Here is a 27,608-nt window from a genome sequence, read left to right on the forward strand (position 1 = left end):
ACATCCTTGATCCTAGCACCAGGGAAACAACACACCATTCTGCTTTTGCTCTGCTGGCCACAGAAATGTCTGTCTGTACTTCTGACTACAGAATCTCCTAACACAATTGATCTCTTGGAAGTCGACATATCCCTCGTTGCATTAGAGCCAGTCTCAATACCAGAAACTTGGCTCTTCATGCTCCATTCCCCTGAGAATCCATCACCCCCGACATTTTCCAAAACAGCATACCTGTTTGAAATGGGTATATCCACAAAAGACTCCTGCCCTAGGCGCCGACCTCTCTCACCCTTCCTGGAGTTAACCCATCTATGTGACTGTATTTGAGACTTTTCCCCCTTCCTATAACTGCCATCCATCACATACTGTTGCTATTGCAAATTCTTCATCGTTTCTATCTGTCTCTCCAACCAATCCACTCGATCTGATAAGATTCGCATCCAACAGCATTTATGGCAGATATAATCTGCAGTAACCCTTAAACTCCCACATCTGAGAAGAAGTACATATCACTGCATAGGCCATTTTTGTTCCTTCGCAATCTACAGACCCAGAAAATAACACTGCTTTATTCCTCTACAAACACTGCCCCAGGTTAAATTAATAGCTATGGCTTATATTTTAAGTTTAATCAAGAGAGTTATCTCCAAAAACATATAATCAAGAAAGAATCCACTATACTCTTGGCAAAAGTCATATGGGACTTGAACCACTTACAGAACAAAGGGTAGCTGCATTACACAGTGACCAGTTGAGAGGAAAAGGAAGGGAACGGACCAGGTAGGTTTGGAGGAGACACTTAAAACTGAGATGCAGTGTTTGTTATGGCTGATATCTTTACCACTGTTGATGGAGTGGAGAGCAGGATTAGAATTTGGGGAAAAGAAATGGCCAGCAATGGCCAGCCAGTGCTGTAGGGCTGGCAGAGGTTGTCCAAAGGTTAGTAGCTTCAAAACAAGCAAGGAGAGAAAAAAAATTGAAGTGTTTCAAATATGCCATCAGAATAAAGATCAAATGAGCTCACAAACAGAACAGACTAAATTGATTAATGAATCACTGAATTATAACAAGATACGGACAGCAATTCTTAGAAGCCATTTAAACCTGATACTATAATGACAAATGAAAGTAACACTTCCTGCCGACTTCATCTGCAGGAAATGCAGTCAGATTCTGCTCCTCACAGAACGAGTTAGGGAACTGGAGTTGGATGAACTGAGGATTATTCGAGAGGCTGAGAAGGTGATAGATAGAAGCTAGAGGGACATAGTTACGCCAGAGAACAGAGGTAGCTGGGTAACAGTTAGAGGTGGGAAGGGAGGAAGCAGGCAGTGCAGAAATCCCCTGTAGTCATTCCCCGAAACAATAGGTATACCGCTTTGGATACTGGTGGGGGCGACAGCCTAGCAGGGGTAAGCTGCAGTGACCGGGTCTCTGGCACGAGGTCCAGAGGCTCAGAAGAGAAAGGGGGAAAGGAGGAGAGCGCTAGTTATAGGAGACTCAATAGTTAGAGGGACAGACAGGCAATTCTGTGGGCATGGGCGAGACTCTCGGAGGGTTTGTTGCCTCCCGGGTGCCAGGGTCCGAGACGTCTCGGACCATGTCTTCAGAATCCTTAAGGGGGAGGGTGTGCAGCCAGAAGGCGTGGTGCACATTGGCACCAACGACATAGGTAGGAAGAGAGGTGGAGAGGTCATTCAAGAGCTCGGAGTTAGGCTGGAAGCTGAAAGCTAGGACAGACAGAGTCGTCATCTCTGGGTTGTTGCCGGTGCCACGTGACAGTGAGGCAAGGAATAGGGAGAGAGTGCAGTTGAACACGTGGCTGTAAGGATGGTGTAGGAGGGAGGGTTTCAGGTATTTGGACAATTGGACTGCATTCTGGGGAAGGTGGGACCTGTACAAGCAGGACGGGTTGCACCTGAACCAGAAGGGCACCAATATCCTGGGGGGTAGGCTTGCTAGCTGTCTTCGGGGGGGTTTAAACTAATTTGGCAGGGGGATGGGATCCGGACTTGTAGTCCAGCAAGTAGGCTAGCTGTTTGTCAGGATGTCCAAGTATGTGGGGAGGCTGTGAAGAAGGTAGCACTGACAGGAAATACTTGCGGACACAGATGGGTTGAAGTGCGTATACTTCAACGCAAGGAGTATCAGAAATAAGGTGGGTGAACTTAAGGCGTGGATAGGTACCTGGGACTACGATATTGTGGCCATCACGGAAGCGTGGATAGAAGAGGGACAGGAATGGTTGTTGGAGGTTCCTGGTTACAGATGTTTCAGTAGGATTAGGGAGGATGGTAAAAAAGGAGGGGGGGGTGGCGTTGCTAATTAGAAATGGTATAACAGCTGCAGAAAGGCAGTTCGAGGGGGATCTGCCTTTAGAGGTAGTATGGGCTGAAGTCAGAAATAGGAAAGGTGCAGTCACCTTGTTGGGTGTTTACTATAGGCCCCCCAATAGCAGCAGAGATGTGGAGAAACAGATTGGGAAACAGATTTTGGAAAGGTGCAGAAGCCACAGGGTAGTAGTCATGGGTGATTTCAACTTCCCAAATATTCATTGGAAGCTCTTTAGATCAAGTAGATTGGATGGGGCGGTGTTTGTGCAATGTGTCCAGGAAGCTTTTCTAACACAGTATGTAGATTGTCCGACCAGAGGGAGGCCATTTTGGATTTGGTACTCGGTAATGAACCGGGACAAGTGATGGGCTTGTTAGTGGATGAACATTTTGGTGATGGTGACCACAATTCTGTGACTTTCACCTTGGTTATGGAGAGAGATAGGTGCGTGCAACAGGGTAGGTTTTACAATTGGGGGAAGGGTAATTACGATGCTGTAAGACAGGATCTGAGGAGCATAAGTTGGGAGCATAGGCTGTCGGGGAAGGATGTTGTGGAAATGTGGAACTTTTTCAAGGAACAGATATGACGTGTCCTTGATATGTATGTACCGGTCAGACAGGAAAGAGATGGTCGTGTGAGGGAACCTTGGTTGACGAGGGAGGTTGAATGTCTTGTAAAGAGGAAGAAGGAGGCTTACATAAGGTTGAGGAAAGAAGGTTCAGACAGAGCGTTGGAGGGATACAGGATAGCCAGAAGGGACCTGAAGAAAGGGATTAGGAGAGCCAAGAGAGGGCATGAAAAATCTTTGGCGGATAGGATCAAGGATAACCCAAAGGCATTTTATGCGTATGTGAGAAACATGAGAATGACGAGAACGAGGGTAGGTCCGATCAAGGACAGTAGTGGGAGACTGTGTATTGAGTCGGAAGAGATAGGAGAGGTCTTGAATGAGTACTTTTCTTCAGTATTTACGAATGAGAGGAACCGTATTGTTGAAGAGGTGAGTGTGAAATGGACTGGTAAGCTAGAGGAGATACATGTTAGGAAGGAAGATGTGTTGGACATTTTGAACAACTTGAGGATAGACAAGTCCCCCGGGCCTGATGGGATATATCCTAGGATTATGTGGGAAACAAGAGAGGAAATTGCAGTACCGTTGGCAATGATCTTTTCATCTTCACTGTCAACGGGGGTGGTACCAGGGGACTGGAGAGTGGCGAATGTTGTGCCCCTGTTCAAAAAAGGGAATACGGATAACCCCGGGAATTACAGGCCAGTTAGTCTTACTTCGGTGGTAGGTAAAGTAATGGAAAGGGTACTGAGGGATAGGATTTATGAGTATCTGGAAAGACACTGCTTGATTAGGGACAGCCAGCACAGATTTGTGAAGGGTCGGTCTTGCCTTACAAGTCTGATTGAATTCTTTGAGGAGGTGACCAAGCATGTGGATGAGGGGAGAGCAGTGGATGTAGTGTACATGGATTTTAGTAAGGCATTTGATAAGGTTCCCCATGGTAGGCTTATGCGGAAAGTCAGGAGGCATGGGATAGAGGGAAATTTGGCCAAGTGGATTGAAAACTGGCTAACCGGTCGAAGTCAGAGAGTGGTGGTAGATGGTAAATATTCAGCCTGGAGCCCAGTTACAAGTGGAGTTCCGCAGGGATCAGTTCTGGGTCCTCTGCTGTTCGTAATTTTTATTAATGACTTGGATGAGGGAGTCGAAGGGTGGGTCAGTAAATTTGCAGATGATACGAAGATTGGTGGAGTTGTGGATAGTGAGGACTCTTGTCGGCTGCAAAGGGACTTGGATATGATGCAGAGCTGGGCTGAGGAGTGGCAGATGGAGTTCAACCCTGCCAAGTGTGAGGTTGTCCATTTTAGAAAGACAAATAAGAATGCGGAATACAGGGTTAACAGTAGGGTTCTTAGTAAGGTGGAGGAACAGAGGGATCTTGGGGTCTATGTTCATAGGTCTTTGAAAGTTGCCACTCAGGTGGATAGAGCTTGTAAGAAGGCCTATGGTGTATTAGCGTTCATTAGCAGAGGGATTGAATTCAAGAGTCGTGAAGTGATGTTGCAACTGTACAGGACTTTGGTTAGGCCACATTTGGAGTACTGTTGCAGTTCTGGTCGCCTCACTTTAGGAAAGATGTGGAAGCTTTGGAGAGGGTGCAGAGAAGATTTACCAGGATGTTGCCTGGAATGGAGAATAGGTCGTACGAGGATAGATTGAGAGTGCTAGGCCTTTTCTCATTGGAACGGCGAAGGATGAGGGGTGACTTGATAGAGGTGTATGAGATGATCAGAGGACTAGATAGAGTAGACAGTCAGAAACTTTTTCCCCGGGTACAAGAGAGTGTTACAAGGGGACATAAATTTAAGGTGAAGGGTGGAAGGTATAGGGGAGATGTCAGGGGTGGGTTCTTTACCCAGAGAGTGGTGGGGGCATGGAATGCACTGCCTATGGGAGTGGTAGAGTCAGAATCTTTGGTGACCTTTAAGCGGCAATTGGATAGGTACATGGATGGGTGCTTAAGCTAGGACAAATGTTCGGCACAACATCGTGGGCCGAAGGGCCTGTTCTGTGCTGTATTGTTCTATGTTCTAACATAGTTTTGCACTTAACACTCAATCTTCAATGATTGTTATTTTCACAAGTTATGAATTTTGAATAGGATTGCAGGGAATATATCAAGCTAAGTCAGAGTACATTCTCAACAGCATTCCAAAAATATTTATGCTGAAATATTGTACGTGCACACACCAGCTAAATTCCCATTATAGTCCACCTCCAACAGTAATTGGATAAGAAAGTAGGGTAATCATTACTTAGTAAAAGGGAAGGAAAGCAGGGAAGGACTTTGCTTCTAAGTCATGTGTACTCACAATCTTTACGAACCTCAGCAAATTTCAGAGCCAAAAATACAAATTTCTTTTGCAGAGAGTAATCACTGTTTTAATGTAGGACCCAGAAACCAACTAATGCATTACGAGATCGCATGAGCAGTGATAAAGCAGACAAGATAATCTGATTATTTGAGATACCAGAAGTTCTTTGCTCTCCTTCACACACTAGCATGAAATCTTGCACAACCATCTGAAGGTATATAAAAGATGGCATCTTCAACAGTTACATTCCTTTAATACTACATTTAAGGATTAGCCAACTTTACACAATCAAGTGGGGCTTGACATTAACCTTTTGACTCAAAGACAAGATGGACCTCTGTCACTTCCTTGCCTCTTCCATCAATTTGTGACTGTTTTCCAGACGTTTTGTTTTAAAAACTGGCTTGTCATGGGCGTAACTTGCTAATTTTCTTTTTATCATGAACACATTTTGAAATTGCACTCATCCTTGCAGACACAAGTGGATCGAACACTTTCACCACCAATTCATTCCGTCTTTCTCCAATGTGAGAAACAACTCTGCTTCCTACCTATCTTTTCATGGTATTTCATTTTTTTAAAATATCATAAAGCTTTGTCAATGTAACAAGCCTCTTGTGATATATCTTATTGAAGTCTTTCTAAAAAGATAATAAGTACATTAACTAATGTCCACATGGCAACATTTACTGATCAGTTTTATACTTACCCGGGAAACTTTGTCATTCATACGATTGTTCAGAATAATTAAAGTATGTTCATTCAGTGCAGTCTGGATTTCATCCACAGTGGCATTTGAATTTTCCTCCAGCACCTGTTCAAAACAAAATTCTACTAAACCATAAGGAAATATTAAAAATATATCTTTTTCTACATTTCTCTCCTCGCAACGATCATGATTCATGCATAAACAATCCAATTCGCCAAGGTCAGTTGCCAGTGTACAGTAACAACAGAGTTTAATGCAGAAATATACAATGCACTACAGTGACTAAAATAAATTCTCAGTAACTCTGCATGTTTATCCACCAAATACTGGAGAGGTGAACTACTTTTGAAGAACAGTCATACTGGACACAGAGCATTAAATCTGCTTCTGTCTCCATAGATGCTGCTAGATATGTTGGATTTCTCTGGAATTTTCTAAATTTATTGCAGGTTCAATCTCTCATCTAGACTAAGTTAATTCATCACTAGGCAAGATAGTAGTAAAGGAAGTCTTAATTTATACAACTGCCTTTCATGAATTTTAGAACTCCTGAAGAGGATCACTGGACTTGAAATGTTACCTCTGAATTTCCACAGAATTGTGATGCTTATCAATTAATCAATTTTAATGATGTTGATCACAGAATAGAAGAAAGAAATAGCGGAGACACTAGGAATAATGCACTGCTTCTTCAAAGTGCTTTGGAATCTTTTAATGATGATTTTAATAAGGTTGGAGGGAACAGACGGTACCTCAGCTTTATACCTCGCACATTCTCCCAGTGTCTGCGTGGGTTTCCTCCGGGTGCTCCGGTTTCCTCCCACAGTCCAAAAATGTGCAGGTTAGGTGAATTGGCCACGCTAAATTGCCTGTAGTGTTAGATGCAGCGGTAAATGTAGGGGAATGGGTATGGGTGGGTGCGCTTCGGCGGGTCGGCGTGGACTTGTTGGGTCGAAGGGCCTGTTTCCACACTGTCCAAAAAAAACCCCACCACCAGGGATATATTTCCCTCCCCACCCCTTTCCGCCTTCCGCAAAGACCGTTCCCTCCGTGACTACCTGGTCAGGTCCACGACCCCCCCTCACATCCTGGCACTTTCCCCTGCCACCGCAGGAACTCTAAAACCTGTGCCCACACCTCCCCCCTCACCTCTATCCAAGGCCCTAAAGGAGCCTTCCACATCCATCAAAGCTTTACCTGCACATCCACTAATATAATTTATTGTATCCGCTGCTCCCGATGCGGTCTCCTCTACATTGGGGAGACTGGGCGCTTCCTAGCAGAGCGCTTTAGGGAACATCTCCAAGACACCCGCACCAATCAACCACACCGCCCCGTGGCCCAACATTTCAACTCCCCCTCCCACTCTGCCGAGGAAATGGAGGTCCTGGGCCTCCTTCACCACCGCTCCCTCACCACCAGACGCCTGGAGGAAGAACGCCTCATCTTCCGCCTCGGAACACTTCAACCCTAGGGCATCAATGTGGACTTCAACAGCTTCCTCATTTCCCCTTCCCCATCTCATCCTAGTTTCAAACTTCCAGCTCAGCACTGTCCCCATGACTTGTCCGGACTTGTCCGACCTGCCTAGCTCCTTTTCCACCTATCCACTCCACCCTCTCCTCCCTGACCTATCACCTTCATCTCCTCCCTCACTCACCCATTGTACTCTATGCTACTCTCTCCCCACCCCCACCCTCCTCTAGCTTATCTCTCCAAGCTTCAGGCTCACTACCTTTATTCTTGATGAAGGGCTTTTGCCCAAAACGTCGATTTCGAAGCTCCTCGGATGCTGCCTGAACTGCTGTGCTCTTCCAGCACCACTGATCCAGAATCTGGTTGAGCATCTGCAGTCATTGTTTTTACCTTTTAACAGTGCAGCCCACTCAGTGTCAGCTGAGATTTCTTTCTCACACATGTCTTTGGAGTGGGACTTCTGGTTGAATCATGGCTAGCATTGTATGGCCAGCTGAGGCACTATAATTAGTATCAAGAACTCAGGTGAGAAAGTTGAAACCATCAGGTCCTATTTTACATTCAGAAAGCCCAGCCAGAATTGCACAAGTGTAAATTTCAGATGAGACAAGCTTTGGGCTCGGTTGCTTTGTCCCCATTGGTCAAATAACCGACTGGAGGTGACACTCCAGGCTTTTCAGTATTTGATAATCAGACAAAGTATAAATATCCAACAAAGAATTAATTACTTCAGTACACGTAGGAAAGCATCATACCTTTTATAACTGCTGACAACACCTTATACCTACTGCAAAGGGCTTTGTAGCCAAAATTATTTTCAAGTGTAATTATTGTTATAATGAAGGTACATATGGCAGCCACTTTACCTACAGCTCGAATCCTTACTGCTGTTTATGATAGATAAATTGAAAAGACTTGGGAACAGTAGCTTAGTGGTGATGTGCTGAGACGAGTAATCCATCGGCCTGCTTGAAAACTAATCTTGTTCACTAGTGACCTTACTTGATCTGGCTTGTAACTGCCAAACTATACTAAGTTGGCTAACCCTCAATTGTCATCTAAAACCACTCAGTTATAAAGTCATGCAGCATGAAGATAAACCCTTCAGCCCAACTCATCCGCACCAAACATCCCACTCTGACCTAGTCGCATTTGCCACCTTTTGGCCCAAATCCCTCTGTACTGTTCATGTTCATATATCCATCCAGGTGCCTTTTAAATGTTACTGTACCCACCTGCACCATTTCCTCTGACAGCTTGTTCCAAAGATAACAGATCACATGGAAAAGAATGCACTTATTGCTGAATCAGTGATAAATGTTGCCCAGGATACCAACAAAATTCCCAAACACTTCATCAAACACTGCTATGGAATTTCAACCTAATGATGCTGAAAAGAATGTTGTTGAAGTTGTTGTTATCACACACTCATCAGGGCAAACACAAGAATGCCAAATTTCACAACAATTTATACTACAGGTGAAAGGGAATCAATTTGCAGGCAAATGAACTCTGATTGATCAAGACACTGTATTGGAGGAAGCAAATGGAGAACAATAAGCTTCCCAGTCTCCCAGGTAATTAAAAATAGTGTAGATCTTGCAGAATGGCTCCCTCTATGAATGTAAGCTACTTCGAGCAAGCATAAGCAGGCGCAACTGATTATCTCAAATTGTTAGTGGGGAGTCGCCATAGTATTACCGGACCAAGGGGCTGCTCTCTTATTACACACAGATGGTGGTTTAACCCAAGTGTCAACACACCTCAGGCATGGAGAGAGGTTGAGGAGTAATCTTACTAACCTCAGCCAAAATAGATTGAACCCACACTGTTGGGGTTCCTCTCTCATGCAAACCAGCCATCTCATCAACTGAGCTAACTGTCCCCTAACTGCATTTGTGTAGCTACTAGCACACACAATTACTTCCAATTGATTTCCCCTCAGAAATGCATCAGCTAATCAGAGCTGACTTGCTAAACAATCTAAATAATACAGGCTTTTGCTCGGTAGGATAAATTGTAATCATTTGAAATTTGGCACTTCTGCAGTTGCCCTGATGAATTAAGTTTTAAAACTTCAGTAATGTCTCTCTCTTTTCAGCAAGCAATTTAGTGAGTCATTCAAAAAACATGCAGCTTTAATACTGGTCTGCAGGATCAGCCTAGATTCTCCCTTCTCCAGAAAGGGATTTGAACTTTTGACCTTCTAAATCAGATGCAAGGCTGTTGTCACTGAGAAACGGCTGACACTTGAATTTGTCCAAAGACTTGTAAATAACTGAAATCTTACAATTAGAAAAGGGCGGAAACTATCGAAGTTAATAATTTTTTCAGTCAACACAAATTACTCACCTTATTCAGTACATTCTCCAACTCATAAACAGCTTCAATGGCTCCGACATCTATAACTTTCAACTGATTTAGCAGCAGGTACATCATTGCACGGGGGCATGTCAGGAAATGGCAATTCAAACAGGAGCCTCTTATCAACAGATACAGTTTCTGTTCAGAAACATACTTGTTTGTTAAAAAAAATCTTTAGAATAACATCAAAATGAGATAAAAATATGCTATCAACTCAGTCATTCAGATCTCATGTCAGAACCACACCTGAATAGTTTCTCTTTTCCGTTATCCAATCAATCAAAACTTAATTCATTAAACATACATTAAAACAAAATAAAATAGAGTAAGAAAGCCAAACTAAAATGTTTAATGGTAATTCAAGTTTAAATGATGTACATTAGTTAATTTCATGATGCAAAATTGTTGGAATATGCATTTATCTGCGAGCCCTGAAAAGCAAGCTGAATTACAAAATGAAGTACTATTTCATACTACAGTTTCCAGGTGGGTTTCTGCACTCAAAACACTGAAGACCATTTTTTTTGGGGGGAGGGGGTCTCTGTGTTGGAAATTTCTGGCTGAATTCAATATACTATCGCGATTAATGTTCATTTTGTTGCCAGACAGTTACTTGAAAGAGAAGTCTAAGTGTTAATTAGCCCAGTTGGCTGGATGGCTGATGCACAATGTAGAGTGACACCAACAGCACAGGGTCAATTCCGCACCAACTGAAGTTACGATAAAGGTCCTGCCTTCTCAACCTCAAACCTCACCTGACTTGTGAGGACCCTCAAGTTAATTCTGTGAGAACTTTGTGGGAAGCTCGAGAAGTGATTGCTGGGCCTCTTGCTGAAATATTTGTATCATCGATAGTCACAGATGAGGTGCCGGAAGACTGGAGGTTGGCAAACGTGGTGCCACTGTTTAAGACGGGCGGCAAAGACAAGCCAGGGAACTATAGACCAATGAGCCTGACCTCGGTGGTGGGCAAGTTGTTGGAGGGAATCCTGAATGACAGGATGTACATGTATATGGAAAGGCAATTACTGATTAGGGATAGTCAACACGGCTTTGTGTGTGGGAAATCATGTCGCACAAACTTGATTGAGTTTTTTGAAGAAGTAACAAAGAAGATTGATGAGGGCAGAGCAGTAGATGTGACCTATATGGACTTCAGTAAGGCGTTCGACAAGGTTCCCCATGGGAGACTGATTATCAAGGTTAGATCTCATGGAATACAGGGAGAACTAGCCATTTTGATACAGAACTGGCATGAAGGTAGAAGACAGAGGGTGGTGGTGGAGGGTTGTTTTTCAGACTGAAGGCCTGTGACCAGTGGAGTGCCACAAGGATCGGTGCTGGGTCCTCTACTTTTTGTCATTTACATAAATGATTTGGATGCGAACATAAGAGGTACAGTTAGTAAGTTTGTAGATGACACCAAAATTAGAGATGTAGTGGACAGCAAAGACAGTTACTTCAGATTACAACAGGATCTGGACCACATGGGCCAATGCGCTGAGAAGTGGCAGATGGAGTTTAATTCAGATAAATGCGAGGTGCTGCATTTTGGGAAGGCAAATCTTAGCAGGACTTATCTACTTAATGGTAAGGTACTAGTGAGTGTTGCTGAACAAAGAAACCTTGGAGTGCAGATTCATAGCTCCTTGAAAGTGGAGTCGCAGGTAGAAAGGATAGTGTAGAAGGCGTTTGGTATGCTTTCCTTTATTGGTCAGAGTATTGAGTACAGGAGTTGGGAGGTCATGTTGCAGCTTTACAGGATATTGGTAAGGCCACAGTTGGAATATTGCGTGCAATTCTGGTCTCCTTCCTGTCGCAAAGATATTGCGAAACTTGAAAGGGTTCAGAAAAGATTTACAAAGATGTTGCCAGGGTTGGAGGATCTGAGCTACAGGAAGAGGCTGGGGCTGTTTACCTTGGAGCGTCTGAGGCTGAGGGGTGACCTTATAGAGGTTTACAAAATTATGAGGGACATGGATAGGATAAATAGACAAAGTCTTTTCTCTGGGGTTGAGGAGTCCAGAACTAGAGGGTTTAGGGTGAGAGGGGAAAGATATAAAAGAAACCTAAGGGGCAACGTTTTCACACAGAGGGTTGTACGTGTATGGAATGACCTGCCCGAGGATGTGGTGGAGGCTGGTACAATTGCAACATTTAAGAGGCATTTGGATGGGTATATGAATAGGAAGGATTTGGAGGGATAGGGGCCAGGTGCTGGCAGGTGGGACTAGATGGAGTTGAGATATCTGAGTCAGCATGGACGAGTTGGACCGAAGGGTCTGTTTCCATACTGTACATCTCTATGACTCTAATTCAGCTCAACTCATCTCTCTAAGAGACCAGTCCTATGTCGCTCAGTGGTTAGTTAGCACTGCTGCCTCACCAGTGTCAAGGACCCGCAGGCGACTCGGTGTGAAAATTGCACATTCTTCCAATGTCTGCATGGGGTGCCTCCAGGTGTTCCAGTTTCCTCCCACAGTCCAAAGATTAGGCAGGTTCGGTATATTGGCCTTGCTAAGTTGCCCATTGTGTCTAGGGATATATAGGTTAGGTGGATTAGCCACGGAAAACACAGGGTTACAAGATTGGTGAGGGGGACAGATCTCTGGGTGAGATCTTCAGCGGGTTGGTGCAGACTTGATGGGCCATATGGCCTGTTTCGACATTGTGGAAATTCTGATTCTGTGGTCTCCTGGGACTATGACTTGAAAGATAAACAACCAAACTACTCAATGCAAATAAACATGATTTGTTCAGATACACACCTGATTAGCAATTTCTTGAAATTTAACTTGATATTGCCTCACATTTGTTACTGTTTCAAAGGGACCTAAAGCTTATATTTTCAACCCACTTTATCTGGGGCTCATGGTAAGGAATATGCCTTTTTAGGATTTATCACATCTGAAATGTGAACTCATCTTGTCAAATTTCAATTAGGGATGTGGAATGAATGCTGGTCTCACAAATAAAAAAAGTAAGCTCAACAACTTAGTATTTGGTGAAAATATTAGAAAACATTAGGCACAAATTGGCTTTTTATTTGAGCACATGTTAAAATGACATTTACTGTGGTATCGTTGAGTTAAGAGGTATATACTTGCAATATTTCAATCTGTGAATAAATCTAAACTGAGTAATGATTGGCCTTCACAGTTGACTACAAGGAGTATAGCACACAGGTTGAAACTGGCAGAGTACAGCAACAGTCAGTGCAGGAACTCAACAATTTACTATCTATATTAATGACCTGGCCAAAGATACCAAAAGTATCAAAATTTGCTGAGGGCTCTTGTGACACAGTGACAGTGCTTCTACTTCTGAGCCAGGACACCCAGGTTCAAGTACTCCTTGCTCCAGAGATGTTTCATAACATGTCTGAACAGGTTGATTTTAAAACATATTTACAAGTTTGCTAAGCAAAGGACACAGAATTGATAAGCAAATTAAGTGAGTGGGCATCAGATGGCAGATGGAGTATAATTTGGGGAAATGTAAGATTATTTATTTTATTAAATTAAAAAAAACTTTTTTAAAGGCATGAAATTGTAACGGTTAGTGTTCAGAGGCACGAGGGTATTCTCAGAAGAAACACTAATAATAACCTTGCAGGAAGAGCAAATAATTTAGTAGGCAAATAGCAGATTGGTCTTTATCGTACAGGAATTGGAGTATAGGAATAAATAATAAATATTGCAATTCTATTGCCAAAAAAATGCAATTGTACAGGACTTTGTTGAGACCACACCTAGAATACTGTACACAATTTTGTTTGCCATACAAGGAAAGACATATTTGCCTTAGAAGCAGTACAATGAAAGCTCAAGATTCATGGCAGGGTTGTCACTTCTTGAGAGGCGGAATAATTAGGTCTATATTTGCTGAAGCTTAGAAGAATGAGAGATGACCTCATTGAAAGATGGAAGATACTGAAGGACAAACCAGGGTAGATACAACTGGGAAATCTGAAACATGGGTCACAATCTCCAGGTAAGTGTAACTGTTTAGAAATGAGAGAAGACAACATTTTTTTCACTCAAATGATTTTAATTATTTGGAATTCTCTATCCCAGAGTATTGTCAATTCTCTTCGCTGCTGATAATTAAGGCCGATAGTCAAGAGGTTTGGTCTTTGGAAGAATCAAGGAATATGACGATTAGGTAGCAAACTGAAGGGAAAGATCAATAAAATTTCATGAAAGGGCAGGCAGTATGACCAACCATTGCTTCTATTTCTTAAGTATTCAGAAAATACTCAATGTTCTATTAGAACATATAATCATTAGAATCAACGGAAAGAAGAATTTTATATTAAAAAGTTTTACTTGCAGTTTGCTCACATGAGCAGCAGTATGTTTTTTTAGATTGGTAAATCATGGGGCCATTTTTGAATAATGCATGCATAACTGTGACAGTCAGTAGCAAGAGTACTCGGGATTCAAAACGTCTTCAACTTGTATAAGGGGAGGCCAAGGGCATCGCACAAATTGTCGTCAATTGTAATTCCTGGAATTTGAATCAAATAAATCAACTGCAGTAGATACTTACATCAAAAAATAGCGGATTATAGACAGTTAATGGGAGATTTATATGGCCAATGTGTCCAGGGCAATTATTATAATCTTGCGCACAGGTACCACATACTTCCTTCGAATCAGCTGGACCTAATGCCAAATCGTAAAGACCATTCGCTGCTGGATTGCCCACATTATCCAGGAAATAAGGATTCGTGATTGCTTTTACGCTCAGCTTCCTAAAAGGGGAAAAAAAAACATTTCGGAGTTCACACAAAGTGAAGGGGTTGTTATGAAACAGGAGTGAATGACCATTACTTAAATCTGTAATTACTTCCTAATTCACACTTAAACTGCAATACTGTTCAATTGATGCACAACTGGTTTAACCTCACTCAGACAGCAGAACTGCATTACAACTTGAGATTGGTTCTCAGAAAGTAGAGCATAAAAATGGGCTATATGGCCCAACTGGTCGTGGCTAATATATATCAACAAGCACCTATCAACAATATTTAACCAACCCCATCAGCATGGGAAGATGCAAGTGATCCCACCGAGATCCACACGTCCACCTAGTTTCTTGTGGACACAGATTCAAATGCTACCATAGCAAATGGTGAAAAATGGAAGGTCAATCTCATTAATGCCATAAAAACTCACCTGGTTCATTAATAGCATTTTTTTTGTCCAGCATGGAAACAGACCCTTCGGTCCAACTCGTCCATGCAGACCAGATATCCCAACGCAATCTAGTCCCACCTGCCAGCACATGGCCCGTATCCCTCCAAACCCTTCCTATTCATATACCCATCCAGACACCTTTTGTATGTTGCAATTGTACTCGCCTCCATCATTTCCTCTGGCAGCTCATTCCATACACGTACCACCCTCTGCGTGAAAAAGTTGCCCCCTAGGTACCTCTCCAGTTTAATAATCACAACAGGGTGATTAGAATTGTACATGGTGAATCCCTGGAGGAGTACATTTAAGAGGGAAATAAGGTTATGGAGAATCCTAAGGGAATCTACAAAATAATTTGGATGTGAGCATAAGAGGTATAGTTAGTCAGTTTGCAGATGACACCAAAATTGGAGATGGAGTGGACAGCAAAGGTTACCTTGGCGTGCAACGGGATCTTGATCAGATGGGCCAATGGGCTGAGAATTGGCAGATGGAGTTTAATTTAGATAAATGCGAGATGCTGCATTTTAGGAAAGCAAATCTTAGCAGGACTTATACACTTAATAGTAAGGTCCTAAGGAGTATTGCTGAACAAAGAGGCCTTGGAGTGCAGGTTCATAGAACATATAGCACAGAACAGGCCCTCTATGTTGCGCCGACCTGTGAACTATTCTCAGCTCGTCCCCCTACACTAACCCAAAATCATCCATGTGCTTATCTAAGGATAGTTTAAATCGCCCTAATGTGGCTGAGTTGACTACATTAGCAGGTATTGAGAAGGAAATCTCTCATTTCTTTCCTGGTCTAGCCAACATGCGACTCCAGTCAATATGGTTAACTTTCAATTGCTCTCAATTAAGGTTGGACCTTACCCATGCTGCCATGTCAGCAATGACCACATCCCTCACATAGAGATATACAGCACGGAAGCAGACCCTTTGGTCCAACTCGTCCATGCCGACAAGATATCCCAACCCAATCTAGTCCCACCTTCCAGCACTTGACCCTGATGAAATGCTTATGCCCGAAACGTTGACGATCTTCCTGCTCAGATGCTGCCTGACCTGCTGTGCTTTTCCAGTGCCACACTTTTTAACTCTCATCCCATGTCAATTGGAGCTCAGAAGAATGAGAGATGGTCTTACTTTAACACAAGATCCTGATGAAACTCAACAGGATAGATACTGAAGAGATGTTTCCCTTTGTGAGAAGAATTATCACCGGAGGAGAACAAGTTAAAAATAAAGGTAGAAATAATCATTTACTCTCAGAGTACAGAGTATTTGGAACTCTCTGCCCAGATAGCAGAGAACTTAAAGTCACTAAATATTTTGAAGGTAAAGGCAGATAAATACTTGAATAACAAAGGGGTCCACGGTGATGAGGGGAGAGTGGGGGGGGGGGGGGAGGAGAGTGGGGGGGGGGGGGGGAGGAGAGTGGGGGGGGGGAGGAGAGTGGGGGGGGGAGGGAGGAGAGTTGGGGGGGGGGGGAGGAGAGTGGGGGGGGGAGGAGAGTGGGGGGGGGAGGAGAGTGGGGGGGGGAGGAGAGTGGGGGGGGGAGGAGAGTGGGGGGGGGAGGAGAGTGGGGGGGGGAGGAGAGTGGGGGGGGGAGGAGAGTGGGGGGGGGAGGAGAGTGGGGGGGGGAGGAGAGTGGGGGGGGGAGGAGAGTGGGGGGGGGAGGAGAGTGGGGGGGGGAGGAGAGTGGGGGGGGGGAGGTGGGGGGGGGGAGGAGAGTGGGGGGGGGGGAGGAGAGTGGGGGGGGGGAGGAGAGTGGGGGGGGGGAGGAGAGTGGGGGGGGAGGAGAGTGGGGGGGGGAGGAGAGACGGGGGGGGGGGAAGGAGAGACGGGGGGGGGGGGAAGGAGAGACGGGGGGGGGGGGAAGGAGAGACGGGGGGGGGGGAAGGAGAGACGGGGGGGGGGAAGGAGAGACGGGGGGGGGGGAAGGAGAGACGGGGGGGGGGGAAGGAGAGACGGGGGGGGGGGAAGGAGAGACGGGGGGGGGGGGAAGGAGAGACGGGGGGGGGAAGGAGACACGGGGGGGGGGGAAGGGGAGACGGGGGGGGGAAGCGGAGACGGGGAGGAGGGAAGGAGAGACGGGGGGTGGAGGGGAGACGGGGGGGGGGTGGAGGGGAGACGGGGGGGGGTGGAGGGGAGACGGGGGGGGGGGGGAGGGGAGACGGGGGGGGGGGAGGGGAGACGGGGGGGGAGGGGAGGCGGGGAGGGGGAGGGGAGACGGGGAGGGGGAGGGGAGACGGGGAGGGGGAGGGGAGACGGGGAGGGGGAGGGGAGACGGGGAGGGGGAGGGGAGACGGGGAGGGGGAGGGGAGACGGGGAGGGGGAGGGGAGACGGGGAGGGGGAGGGGAGACGGGGAGGGGGAGGGGAGACGGGGAGGGGGAGGGGAGACGGGGAGGGGGAGGGGAGACGGGGAGGGGGAGGGGAGACGGGGAGGGGGAGGGGAGACGGGGAGGGGGAGGGGAGACGGGGAGGGGGAGGGGAGACGGGGAGGGGGAGGGGAGACGGGGAGGGGGAGGGGAGACGGGGAGGGGGAGGGGAGACGGGGAGGGGGAGGGGAGACGGGGAGACGGGGAGGGGGAGGGGAGACGGGGAGGGGAGACGGGGAGGGGGAGGGGAGACGGGGAGGGGGAGGGGAGACGGGGAGGGGGAGGGGAGACGGGGAGGGGGAGGGGAGACGGGGAGGGGGAGGGGAGACGGGGAGGGGGAGGGGAGACGGGGAGGGGGAGGGGAGACGGGGAGGGGGAGGGGAGACGGGGAGGGGGAGGGGAGACGGGGAGGGGGAGACGGGGAGGGGAGGGGAGACGGGGAGGGGAGGGGAGACGGGGAGGGGGAGGGGAGACGGGGAGGGGGAGGGGAGACGGGGAGGGGAGACGGGGAGGGGGAGGGGAGACGGGGAGGGGGAGGGGAGACGGGGAGGGGGAGGGGAGACGGGGAGGGGGAGGGGAGGGGGAGGGGGAGGGGACGGGGGGGAGGGGAGGGGAGACGGGGGGGGGGGGAGGGGGGGAGGGGGGGGAGGGGGGGGGGGGGAGGGGGGGTGGGGGAGGGGGGGTGGGGGAGGGAGGGGGGGGAGGGGGGGGAGGGGGGGTGGGGGAGGGAGGGGAGGGAGGGGGGGTAGGGGGGGTGGGGGAGGGAGGGGGGGGAGGGAGGGGAGGGGGGGAGGGAGGGGAGGGGGGGGGAGAGAGACGGGGGGGGGGGGGAGAGAGACGGGGGGGGGGGGGGAGAGAGACGGGGGGGGGGGGGGAGAGAGACGGGGGGGGGGGGGAGAGAGACGCGGGGGGGGGGGAAGAGAGACGGGGGGGGGGGGAAGAGAGACGGGGGGGGGGAAGAGAGACGGGGGGGGGGGAAGAGAGACGGGGGGGGGGGGAAGAGAGACGGGGGGGGGGGGAAGAGAGACGGGGGGGGGGGGAAGAGAGACGGGGGGGGGGGAAGAGAGACGGGGGGGGGAAGAGAGACGGGGGGGGGGGGGAAGAGAGACGGGGGGGGGGGGGAAGAGAGACGGGGGGGGGGGGAGAGAGACGGGGGGGGGGAGAGAGACGGGGGGGGGGGGGAGAGAGACGGGGGGGGGGGGGAGAGAGACGGGGGGGGGGGGGGGAGAGAGACGGGGGGGGGGGGAGAGAGACGGGGGGGGGGGAGAGAGACGGGGGGGGAGAGAGACGGGGGGGGGGGGGAGAGAGAGACGGGGGGGAGGGGGAGGGGAGACGGGGGGGAGGGGGAGGGGAGACGGGGAGGGGGAGGGGAGACGGGGAGGGGGAGGGGAGACGGGGAGGGGGAGGGGAGACGGGGAGGGGGAGGGGAGACAGGGAGGGGGAGGGGAGACAGGGAGGGGGAGGGGAGACAGGGAGGGGGAGGGGACGGGGGGGAGGGGAGGGGAGACGGGGGGGAGGGGAGGGGAGACGGGGGGGAGGGGAGGGGAGACGGGGGGGAGGGGAGGGGAGACGGGGGGGGAGGGGAGGGGAGACGGGGGGGAGGGGAGGGGAGACGGGGGTGAGGGGAGGGGAGACGGGGGGGAGGGGAGGGGAGACGGGGGGGAGGGGAGGGGAGACGGGGGGAGGGGAGGGGAGACGGGGGGAGGGGAGGGGAGACGGGGGGAGGGGAGGGGAGACGGGGGGGAGGGGAGGGGAGACGGGGGGGAAGGGAGGGGAGACGGGGGGGAGGGGAGGGGAGACGGGGGGGGAGGGGAGGGGAGACGGGGGGGAAGGGAGGGGAGATGGGGGGGGGAGGGGAGACGGGGGGGGAGGGGAGACGGGGGGGGGGGGGAGGGGAGACGGGGGGGGGGAGGGGAGACGGGGGGGGGGGGGAGGGGAGACGGGGGGGGGGAGGGGAGACGGGGGGGGGAGGGGAGACGGGGGGGGGAGGGGAGACGGGGGGGGGGGAGGGGAGACGGGGGGGGTGGGGAGACGGGGGGGGGAGGGGAGACGGGGGGGGGAGGGGAGACGGGGGGGGGAGGGGAGACGGGGAGGGGGAGGGGAGACGGGGAGGGGGAGGGGAGACGGGGGGGGGGGAGGGGAGACGGGGGGGGGGAGGGGAGACGGGGGGGGGGGGAGACGGGGGGGGGGGGGGAGACGGGGGGGGGGAGGGGAGACGGGGGGGGGAGGGGAGACGGGGGGGGGAGGGGAGACGGGGGGGGGAGGGGAGACGGGGGGGGAGGGGAGACGGGGGGGGAGGGGAGACGGGGGGGGGGGGGGAGGGGAGACGGGGGGGGGGGGGGGAGGGGAGACGGGGGGGGGGGGAGGGGAGACGGGGGGGGGAGGGGGAGGGGAGACGGGGGGGGGAGGGGAGACGGGGGGGGGGGAGGGGAGACGGGGGGGGGGGAGGGGAGACGGGGGGGCGGAGGGGAGACGGGGGGGGGCGGAGGGGAGACGGGGGGGGGCGGAGGGGAGACGGGGGGGGGAGGGGAGACGGGGGGGGGCAGGGGAGACGGGGGGGGGGGGAGGGGAGGGGAGACGGGGGGGGGAGACGGGGGGGGGGAGGGAGACGGGGGGGGGGGGAGACGGGGGGGGGGGGGGGAGACGGGGGGGGGGGGGGAGGGGAGACGGGGGGGGGAGAGGGGAGACGGGGGGCGGAGAGGGGAGACGAGGGGGGAGAGAGGGGAGACGGGGGGGGAGGGAGGGGAGACGGGGGGGGAGGGAGGGGAGACGGGGGGGGAGGGAGGGGAGACGGGGGGGGGGAGGGAGGGGAGACGGGGGGAGGGAGGGGAGACGGGGGGGGGAGACGGGGGGGGGGGGGAGGGGAGACGGGGGGGGGGGGGGGGGGAGGGGAGACGGGGGGGGAGGGGAGACGGGGCGGAGGGGAGACGGGGAGGGGGAGGGGAGACGGGGAGACGGGGAGGGGAGACGGGGAGGGGGGAGGGGAGACGGGGAGGGGGGAGGGGAGACGGGGAGGGGGGAGGGGAGACGGGGATGGGGGAGGGGAGACGGGGAGGGGGGAGGGGAGACGGGGGGGAGGGGAGACGGGGGGGGGAGGGGAGACGGGGGGGGAGGGGAGACGGGGGGGGGGAGGGGAGACGGGGAGGGGGGACGGGGAGGGGGGAGGGGGGAGGGGGAGGGGGGAGGGGGGAGGGGGGAGGGGGGAGGGGGGAGGGGGGAGGGGGGAGGGGGAGGGGGGAGGGGGGGGGAGGGGGGAGGGGGGGGGAGGGGGGAGGGGGAGGGCGAGGGGGAGGGGGAGGGCGAGGGGGAGGGCGAGGGGGAGGGGGGGGGAGGGGGAGGGGGAGAGGGGGGGAGGGGGGAAGGGAGGGGGGAAGGGAGGGGGGGGAGGGGGGAAGGGAGGGGGGGCAAGGGAGGGGGGGAGGGAGAGGGGGAGGGGGGGCAAGGGGGGGGGAGGGGGAAGGGGGGGAAGGGAGAGGGGGGGGGGGAGGGGGGAGGGAGAGCGAGGCCTTTAACACCACGAAACGAGACGATACGCTCCTCCTCCCTCCCTCCCTCCGGCACCGGTACCTGATATCTTCTGTGGAATAGACGTTGAACGAGATACTTTCCAAACGTCTCCACGGAATCTCCTTCCCAATTAGCATTTTGTTCCGAGATTGTGTGGAGAGAGAGAAACATAAATCAATACGAAGTAAACGTTAAACTCCTCACTTCAGCTCGAGCCACATGAGGCAGGAAGGAAACACGTCGTGTAAACGGAGGGGGGGGAGGGTCACACAAAACGCATGCACGCACACAAAAATCAAGACGCAGAACGAGCAGATGAGTCGGTAAATTCATTATATGACTGAAATTGAACCAGTCAATGTATTGATTTCTTCTGACTTTACTGAAATGAACTGGTAACACACACAGATTAAACCATTCCCCCCCCCCCTTCGCTTCTGCCTGTTGGGAGAGGCCGATCGTTCCCACAAGGCAGTGCGCGCGGCTGGCCAAGATGGCGGCGGCGGTGCCCGGTTTCCGCTCTTGTTGTCGGCTGCTGAAGCGGAGCGGCCCGGCCGCCGTCCAGTGCCTCCCGAGAGGAGGTGGCTGCTGCCGCTGGTAAGAGCGGGAATGGTTGTCTTTTTAAAGTAATGATGAGTTGAGGTTTGTTTAGTTGATTGACTTTCCTTGACTGTGGGTGTCACAACGTGGGTCGGTCAGGGTCCCCTCCCCCCACACACTTACCCCTCTCTTTGTAACTTTTAATTTGATTTTTTTTTGTTTGAACAGGAATTATTCTACAAGCTCAACTCTCTGTCAGGATGCAGTACACGAACAGACAGGTAACTGTTTCATGCCATTACTGATGGTGTTGACAAAGGTCTTAATTGGGCTGTTAAATCCTTTGTGTTAGAAACGAACATCGCTTCTCAATAATCGCTCTAGACAAATTCAGGAAAACAAAGTTTTATTAACAAGTCAAGTCTGCAGAGTCGGGCACCCTTAAAGAAAAGGCGCGCTGCGGCTTACAAAGTCTCCATTATATACAGCACAAGTCCCTCCTCTCCTTGGCTCCAACAAGCCATGAGGTTCACATTCTTAAAAACATCATTATTTTTATCACAAAGTCTGCAACAAAAGGCTCCAGAGTCTCCAAAGTTTGTTGTTTTTCTCACCCTGTAGTCTTATCAGTCAAAGGCTTTAATCTGAAACAGATGTCTCAAGTCGTACTCCCATCCTGGAGTCTTATCAGTCAAGGACTTATCCTTCCCTGCTGTGTGAATGGCTTCATCAATCAAGAGCCTGCTTGTTTTTACTATCGCTCACAAATTGTCAGCATTCTGCACAATTTAAACTATTCTACTTTTGAGTATATAAAATGGTTGTTAGAAAAGAAACAAAAGTTTTGTCTTTTATTACAGATCAGTCTGTGGTCCAGGCACATCTTAAAGTTTAAACCGAAATTACCTCTCACACTTTGTTAACCACGTTTGTTGCCAAAACTTGCTGAGCAATTCAATATTCTCTTTCAAGGTTTTACAGAAGAAATAGTCATTCCAAGAAAGAAAACTTGGTAAGTTTTTATTTTCTCTTGTCACTTTGTACTCTGATCAGCCAAAATGTTCTACATTAGTTGTGATAGACTAATTTGTAATATAGTAAGGTGATTTGACAATACAGGTACACTATCTAAAGGACTATTTTAGTTGTCAGATTTTAGATTAGATTAGATTACTTTACAGTGTGGAAACAGGCCCTTCGGCCCAACAAGTCCACATCGACCCGCCGAAGCGCACCCACCCAGACCCATTCCCCTACATTTACTCCTGCACCTCACACTACAGGCAATTTAGCGTGGCCAATTCACCTAATCTGCACGTTTTTGGAGTGTGGGAGGAAACCGGAGCACCCGGAGGAAACCCACGCAGACACGGGGAGAATGTGCAAACTCCACACAGTCAGTCGCCTGAGGCGGGAATTGAACCCGGGTCTCTGGCGCTGTGAGGCAGCAGTGCTAACCACTGTGCCACCCAGATCAAGTGGTCTGGAGTATTAACAATTTGTCAGCTTGAGTCAACGTTCATATGGCATGGCATTGTTCAGCTAAGCATTTTTTAATTTTAATTAAATTTAAATTGATGCATCAACATTGTCCAAAAACTACATAGCTTTACAGCTAGCTTTACAGTATAATATAGTTATTTGGAGGTTGCAATGGTACTTCAGAATGTCTTTCTTCAGGGTTACCATTGGAGACATTGTCATACAGCACAGAAGAGGCCCTACAGCCTATCAAGTCTGCACATACTAATTTGCACTGATCCCAAAATGATCATCAAAGGTTGTAAGGTTTTCTGCCTCTATTACCCTCTCAAGTGGGGTATTCCAGATTCCCACCACACTCTTGGTGAAAAAAGGTTCCTCACATCCCCTCTCTAAACCTCCTGCCCTTCATGTTAAAATTATGTCCTGTTGTTAATTGCCCTAAAACTAATGGAACAGCTTTCGTCCAACTGGTTATGCCATTTGTAATATTTTACATCTGAATTAGGTTCCCCCTGAGCCTTCTCTACTCCAAAGAAAACAATATGATTTTATCTAGCCTTTCTTCAATACCCTCCAACCAAGCAACATCCAGGTGAATCTCCTCCGCACCCCTCAAATGAAATCCCATCATTCCTATAGTGAGGCAACTGGAACTGCACACAGTGTGGCCTAACTAAAGTTTTGTACAGCTGTAACATAATCTAACTGTCCTTATACTCTGTGGCATCTACAGTCCTCGCTGTCTCCATGACTGATTAAGACAAGTGTCCCATATGCTATCTTAACCACACAATTTAACCTATCCAGATTTCTTCAGTGGACAAGCATCCCAAGGCTGCTCTATTCCTGAATTTCCTCTCATCTTGCTTTGTCTTGTTACTTCCAAAGTACATCACTTCACATGTATCAGGGTGAAATTCCACCTGCCACTGGAACTATCTTGTCAAATTGCACTGGATTACTCGGCAAGATGGCAGTGATTCATTTGAACTGCAGTGGACGGCTCTGCTTAAGAGCCAAGGCATATTGGTGTTTTTATTTGCCATTCCGGGCTAACTTCGACAAAAGAACTGTTAATTTAAAACTTTGAGAACATATAGTTGTCCACATTTTGGAGTGGGAAGGACGCCAAAGAGAAAGGGAGTGAGCAAACAGCAGCAGGGAGGACACTCCTCTGCAGTACCAGGCGTGCCAGAAACCACAGCAGCAGTCTCTTCCGAACCCCCGAGGGACTTCATGGATCCACAGGAGTTGGCGGCGATGACTAGGCTCACCCAAAGGTTGGGGCTGAGTTAGAGGAGATTCGTGCCCAGATCCAACCCATCACAGAAAAGAATGAACGAGCTCCAGGGCCTCGGGGCGTCAATGGAGGAGGTGGAGGGTCGAATCACAGCCTCTGAGCAGTGATAGAGTTCTTGTCTGGGTGAATCCTGCGGTCCTTGCAAAATCAGGTCGACAACCTCGAAAATCGAGGTTGGAGGATGAATCTGCAGATTGTCAGGCTTCTGGAGGGTGAAGAAGGTGGGCAGCCTGTCAACTTTTTTGAACACTGGCTGCTGCACTTCCTGGGCCTTCACATTGAGGTCTGGCCAGCTGCAGATTGAAAGGGCCTATTGAGCAGCAGTGCGCAGGTCTGGGCCGGTGCAGCACCCCTGCCTGGTCCTAGTGCACTTTCACTCATAAGAGGACAAACAAAAAGTGATAGAAGCCTCCAGATCACTGGGAAAAAATCCAAAGGCACTGCTGCTCAAGGGGTCAAATGTTATGATCTTCAAAGATTTCTCGGCAGCTGTGATCCAAAAGAGGAAGTCCTTAGATGAAGTTAAGGAAAGGCTGAGGAACTTGGACATCCAGTACTCCATGAGGTACCTGGCGGTACTCCATTTCAGCCAAGAGGGTTCAGTTTATATGTTTGACTTGGCGAATAAAGCCAAGAACTTTGTGGACACTCCAAAACAGACAAACTGACTGATCTGAAGAATATGGTTAATGTTTGTCCTAGTTTCCTCCTTTCTCTGTGATTTCCCTTTTTGTTTTTCCTCGCTCTCCCTAATTTCTTTTTAAGGGGAAAAGGTCTTGGAATATGTTGTTTCTATTATGCTTTTACAACTGGATTTTATCTTGGGAAATTTAATTGTTGTTTTCCCCTTTTTATGTTCTTTCTCTCTTTAGTCATTATCGAGTTAACATGGAGCTGGGAATGGGTGGCGTGTTTATCCTGACTTTGTCCTCTTTTGTTGATTTAAGGATCATCTTTGTTTACTTATTTTTACCTAAGGCTGGGGCACAGCCCGGGATTGAAGGAGTTGTAAGGTGGGTGCTCGGTAGGGTGTCCCCTATGGGCAGGGGGAAAATCTCTCGTTCAAGGTTTTCCAGTTGGTTTTCTTTGTACCCAAAGAGAGAAAATGCTGGAAAATCTCAGCAGGTCTATAAGGAGAGAAAAGACCTGACGTTTCGAGTCCAGCTGACCCTTTGTCAAAGCTTGGTTTTCTTTGTAGTTTTTGGGAGCAGTAGTTGTTTGTAGTTATGTTAGGGTAGTTTTTACATGCACACTTTTACAACTATGAGTCTTCATTTACTTGTGCTTGGGGCATTGCAAGCAGGTTCTCCCTCAAGGGTCTCTGAAAGGGAATATGGCTCCGTGTCTTGTTAAATGGTGCACCTGGAACATTTAAGGGAAGTCATTTGCCCATTAAAAGGAAAAAAAGTGTTTCTAGCCTTCAGGAAAGGGTTAATATCGCCCTTTTGCAGGAAACCCGTCTTGATGATGGGGAACCCCTGAGGTTACAACAGGAGGGTTATGACCAGGTATTCTTTTCATCCTTTGCTACTAAAAGTAGGGGAGTGGCTATACTTATACAGAAAAATCTTCCGTTCACATTATTAGAGCAGGTGAAAGATGAGCAAGGGAGGTTTGTGACACTTAAGGCCCCGATTCATGGTGAGGAATATGGCATCTTAAGTGTCTACTGTCCCTGGTGCATTCCCTCAAATTTTTGATTAGTGCCTTCTCTAAGCTGAGTGCCTTTGGAACGCGGCACATTATTGTAGAAAGGGGGGGGGGGGGGCGGATTTCAATTGCCTTTTGGATCTGAAAGTGGACAGAATGCCTAGTGGGCCCCCAACTATCTCTTTGCAGGCCAAGCAGGTGGCTGACCTGTGCGAGGAGTTGGCCGCTGGTGGACATTTGGAGATGTCTTCACCCTACCAGCAGAGACTTCATTTTTTTTTTTCAAACCCACATAAATGTCACAAGAGGATTGATCTTTTTCTGGCACTCTCAACCCTTCTGGATTCAATTATGGGTTGTAAAATTGGGAACATAGCTATTTCTGATCATGGATAGTATATTTCGAGGTTAAGGCCAAGAGTGAAGGGCTAGGTTCGTGGCACTGCCATCTGGATCCTTTTCTCCTCAGAATTCCAAATTTGTGGAATACTTTTTGAGGGAGTTTCAGGGGTTTTTGACTATCAATCCAATCACGGCTAGTATCCCATCTATGCTATGGGAGACTGCTAAGGCCTTTGCTAGTGGATTAGCTATTTCCTATTTGGCTAGCCAGAAACGACAGAAGGTGGAACACAAGCGTCTACTTGAGACATGGCTGAAAGCTGCTGAAGTGCTAAGTTTTGCGTGGCCTTCAGTGACTAAGCTACACCGCAAAGAAAGAACTTGTTTTTGCTAGACAAAGGCTGTTTGTTTGAGTATGGGGAGAGGCCAGGGAAGTATTTAGCGTACCTGACTACAAAAAAGCGTGCTCCCCAATCCATTACTGCAATCCAAGACAGCGCCGGAGTCCTTACATATAATGTCAAAAGGATTAATGAGGCTTTTCACAGTTTTTACTCTGAATTGTATTGGTCTGAAGGTTGCGAGGACAGGTGGGTCAAAATGGAAGCTTTTTTTTTAAGAGCTTGGACCTCCCAGGGGGTAACCTTGGAACAGGCCTCCCCTTAAGGCCCCCTTGACCATTCAGGAAATAAAAGAGGCAGCTGGGCAACTTCACAGTGGCTCTGATGGTCTCCCGGGTGAGTTTTATAAGGAGTTTATAGGGACTCTGTCAGGAAATATACAATCACTCCTATATGTATGAACGCTCACCACCATCTTTGAAAGAAGCTAATATTTCTCTCGTTCTTAAGAAGGGGAAGATTCCTGAGGATTGTGCCTCACACAGACCCATCTCTCTTTTAAATTCAGATTTCAAAATTCTGTCTGAGACTTTGGCGCTGAGATTGGAGAAGATGTTGCCCTGTATTTTCAAAGAGGACCAGACTGATTTTAAAAGGGGCTGTAGGTCCTCTAATAATATGAGAAGGTTACTGAATATGGTCCAGGCATGTCAGCAACAATCGATCCAGGGATTGGAGAGTTCCTTAGATGCAGAGAAAGCATTTGGTTGAGTGGAATGACTATCTCTTTTATGTCTTAGAGCGGTTTGGATTGGGTGGGGTCTTTGCTAGGTGGGTGGAGGTTTATATCGCCACCGTCTGGCCTCGGTAATCACCAACGGGGTGAAGTCTGGGAATTTTGGGATTGGCAGGGGTAGTCATCAAGGCTGCCTCCTCTCACCGTTGTTGTTTACGTTGGTGACATAGCCGCTTGCAGAGGCCATTCGTCAGAACATCCACATAAGTGCTCCGGAAGTGGGATCGAGGGTACACAAGATTACATTATGTGCGGATGACGTTCTTCTGTTTTTATCGGACCTGATGATT

General features: G+C 49.5%; 2 protein-coding genes across 2 annotated transcripts in view; one reads left to right on the forward strand and one right to left on the reverse strand.

Annotated features, from left to right (window-relative positions):
• The window catches only part of polr1a (RNA polymerase I subunit A), a 151,578-nt gene extending 130,374 nt beyond the window's left edge, over positions 1-21,204 (reverse strand). Inside the window, exons 1-4 of the mRNA XM_087991257.1 lie at positions 20,925-21,204; positions 14,327-14,531; positions 9,764-9,913; positions 5,936-6,040 (exon numbers count right to left, since the gene is read on the reverse strand). Coding sequence (XP_087847383.1) covers positions 5,936-6,040; positions 9,764-9,913; positions 14,327-14,531; positions 20,925-21,001 — 537 coding nt within the window. The 5' untranslated portion in view covers positions 21,002-21,204. The remainder of the gene's footprint in view (positions 1-5,935; positions 6,041-9,763; positions 9,914-14,326; positions 14,532-20,924) is intronic.
• Positions 21,205-21,349: 145 nt separating this feature from the next.
• Positions 21,350-27,608, forward strand: part of ptcd3 (pentatricopeptide repeat domain 3) — a 59,831-nt gene continuing 53,572 nt past the window's right edge. Inside the window, exons 1-3 of the mRNA XM_043705739.2 lie at positions 21,350-21,461; positions 21,633-21,685; positions 22,377-22,416. Of these exons, the coding sequence (XP_043561674.2) occupies positions 21,358-21,461; positions 21,633-21,685; positions 22,377-22,416 (197 nt within the window). The 5' untranslated portion in view covers positions 21,350-21,357. The remainder of the gene's footprint in view (positions 21,462-21,632; positions 21,686-22,376; positions 22,417-27,608) is intronic.

Source organism: Chiloscyllium plagiosum, unplaced genomic scaffold (genome assembly GCF_037043375.1).
Source record: "Chiloscyllium plagiosum isolate Xiang-an unplaced genomic scaffold, Cpla_swu_hap1 HiC_scaffold_1, whole genome shotgun sequence".
Lineage (NCBI taxonomy): Eukaryota > Metazoa > Chordata > Chondrichthyes > Orectolobiformes > Hemiscylliidae > Chiloscyllium > Chiloscyllium plagiosum.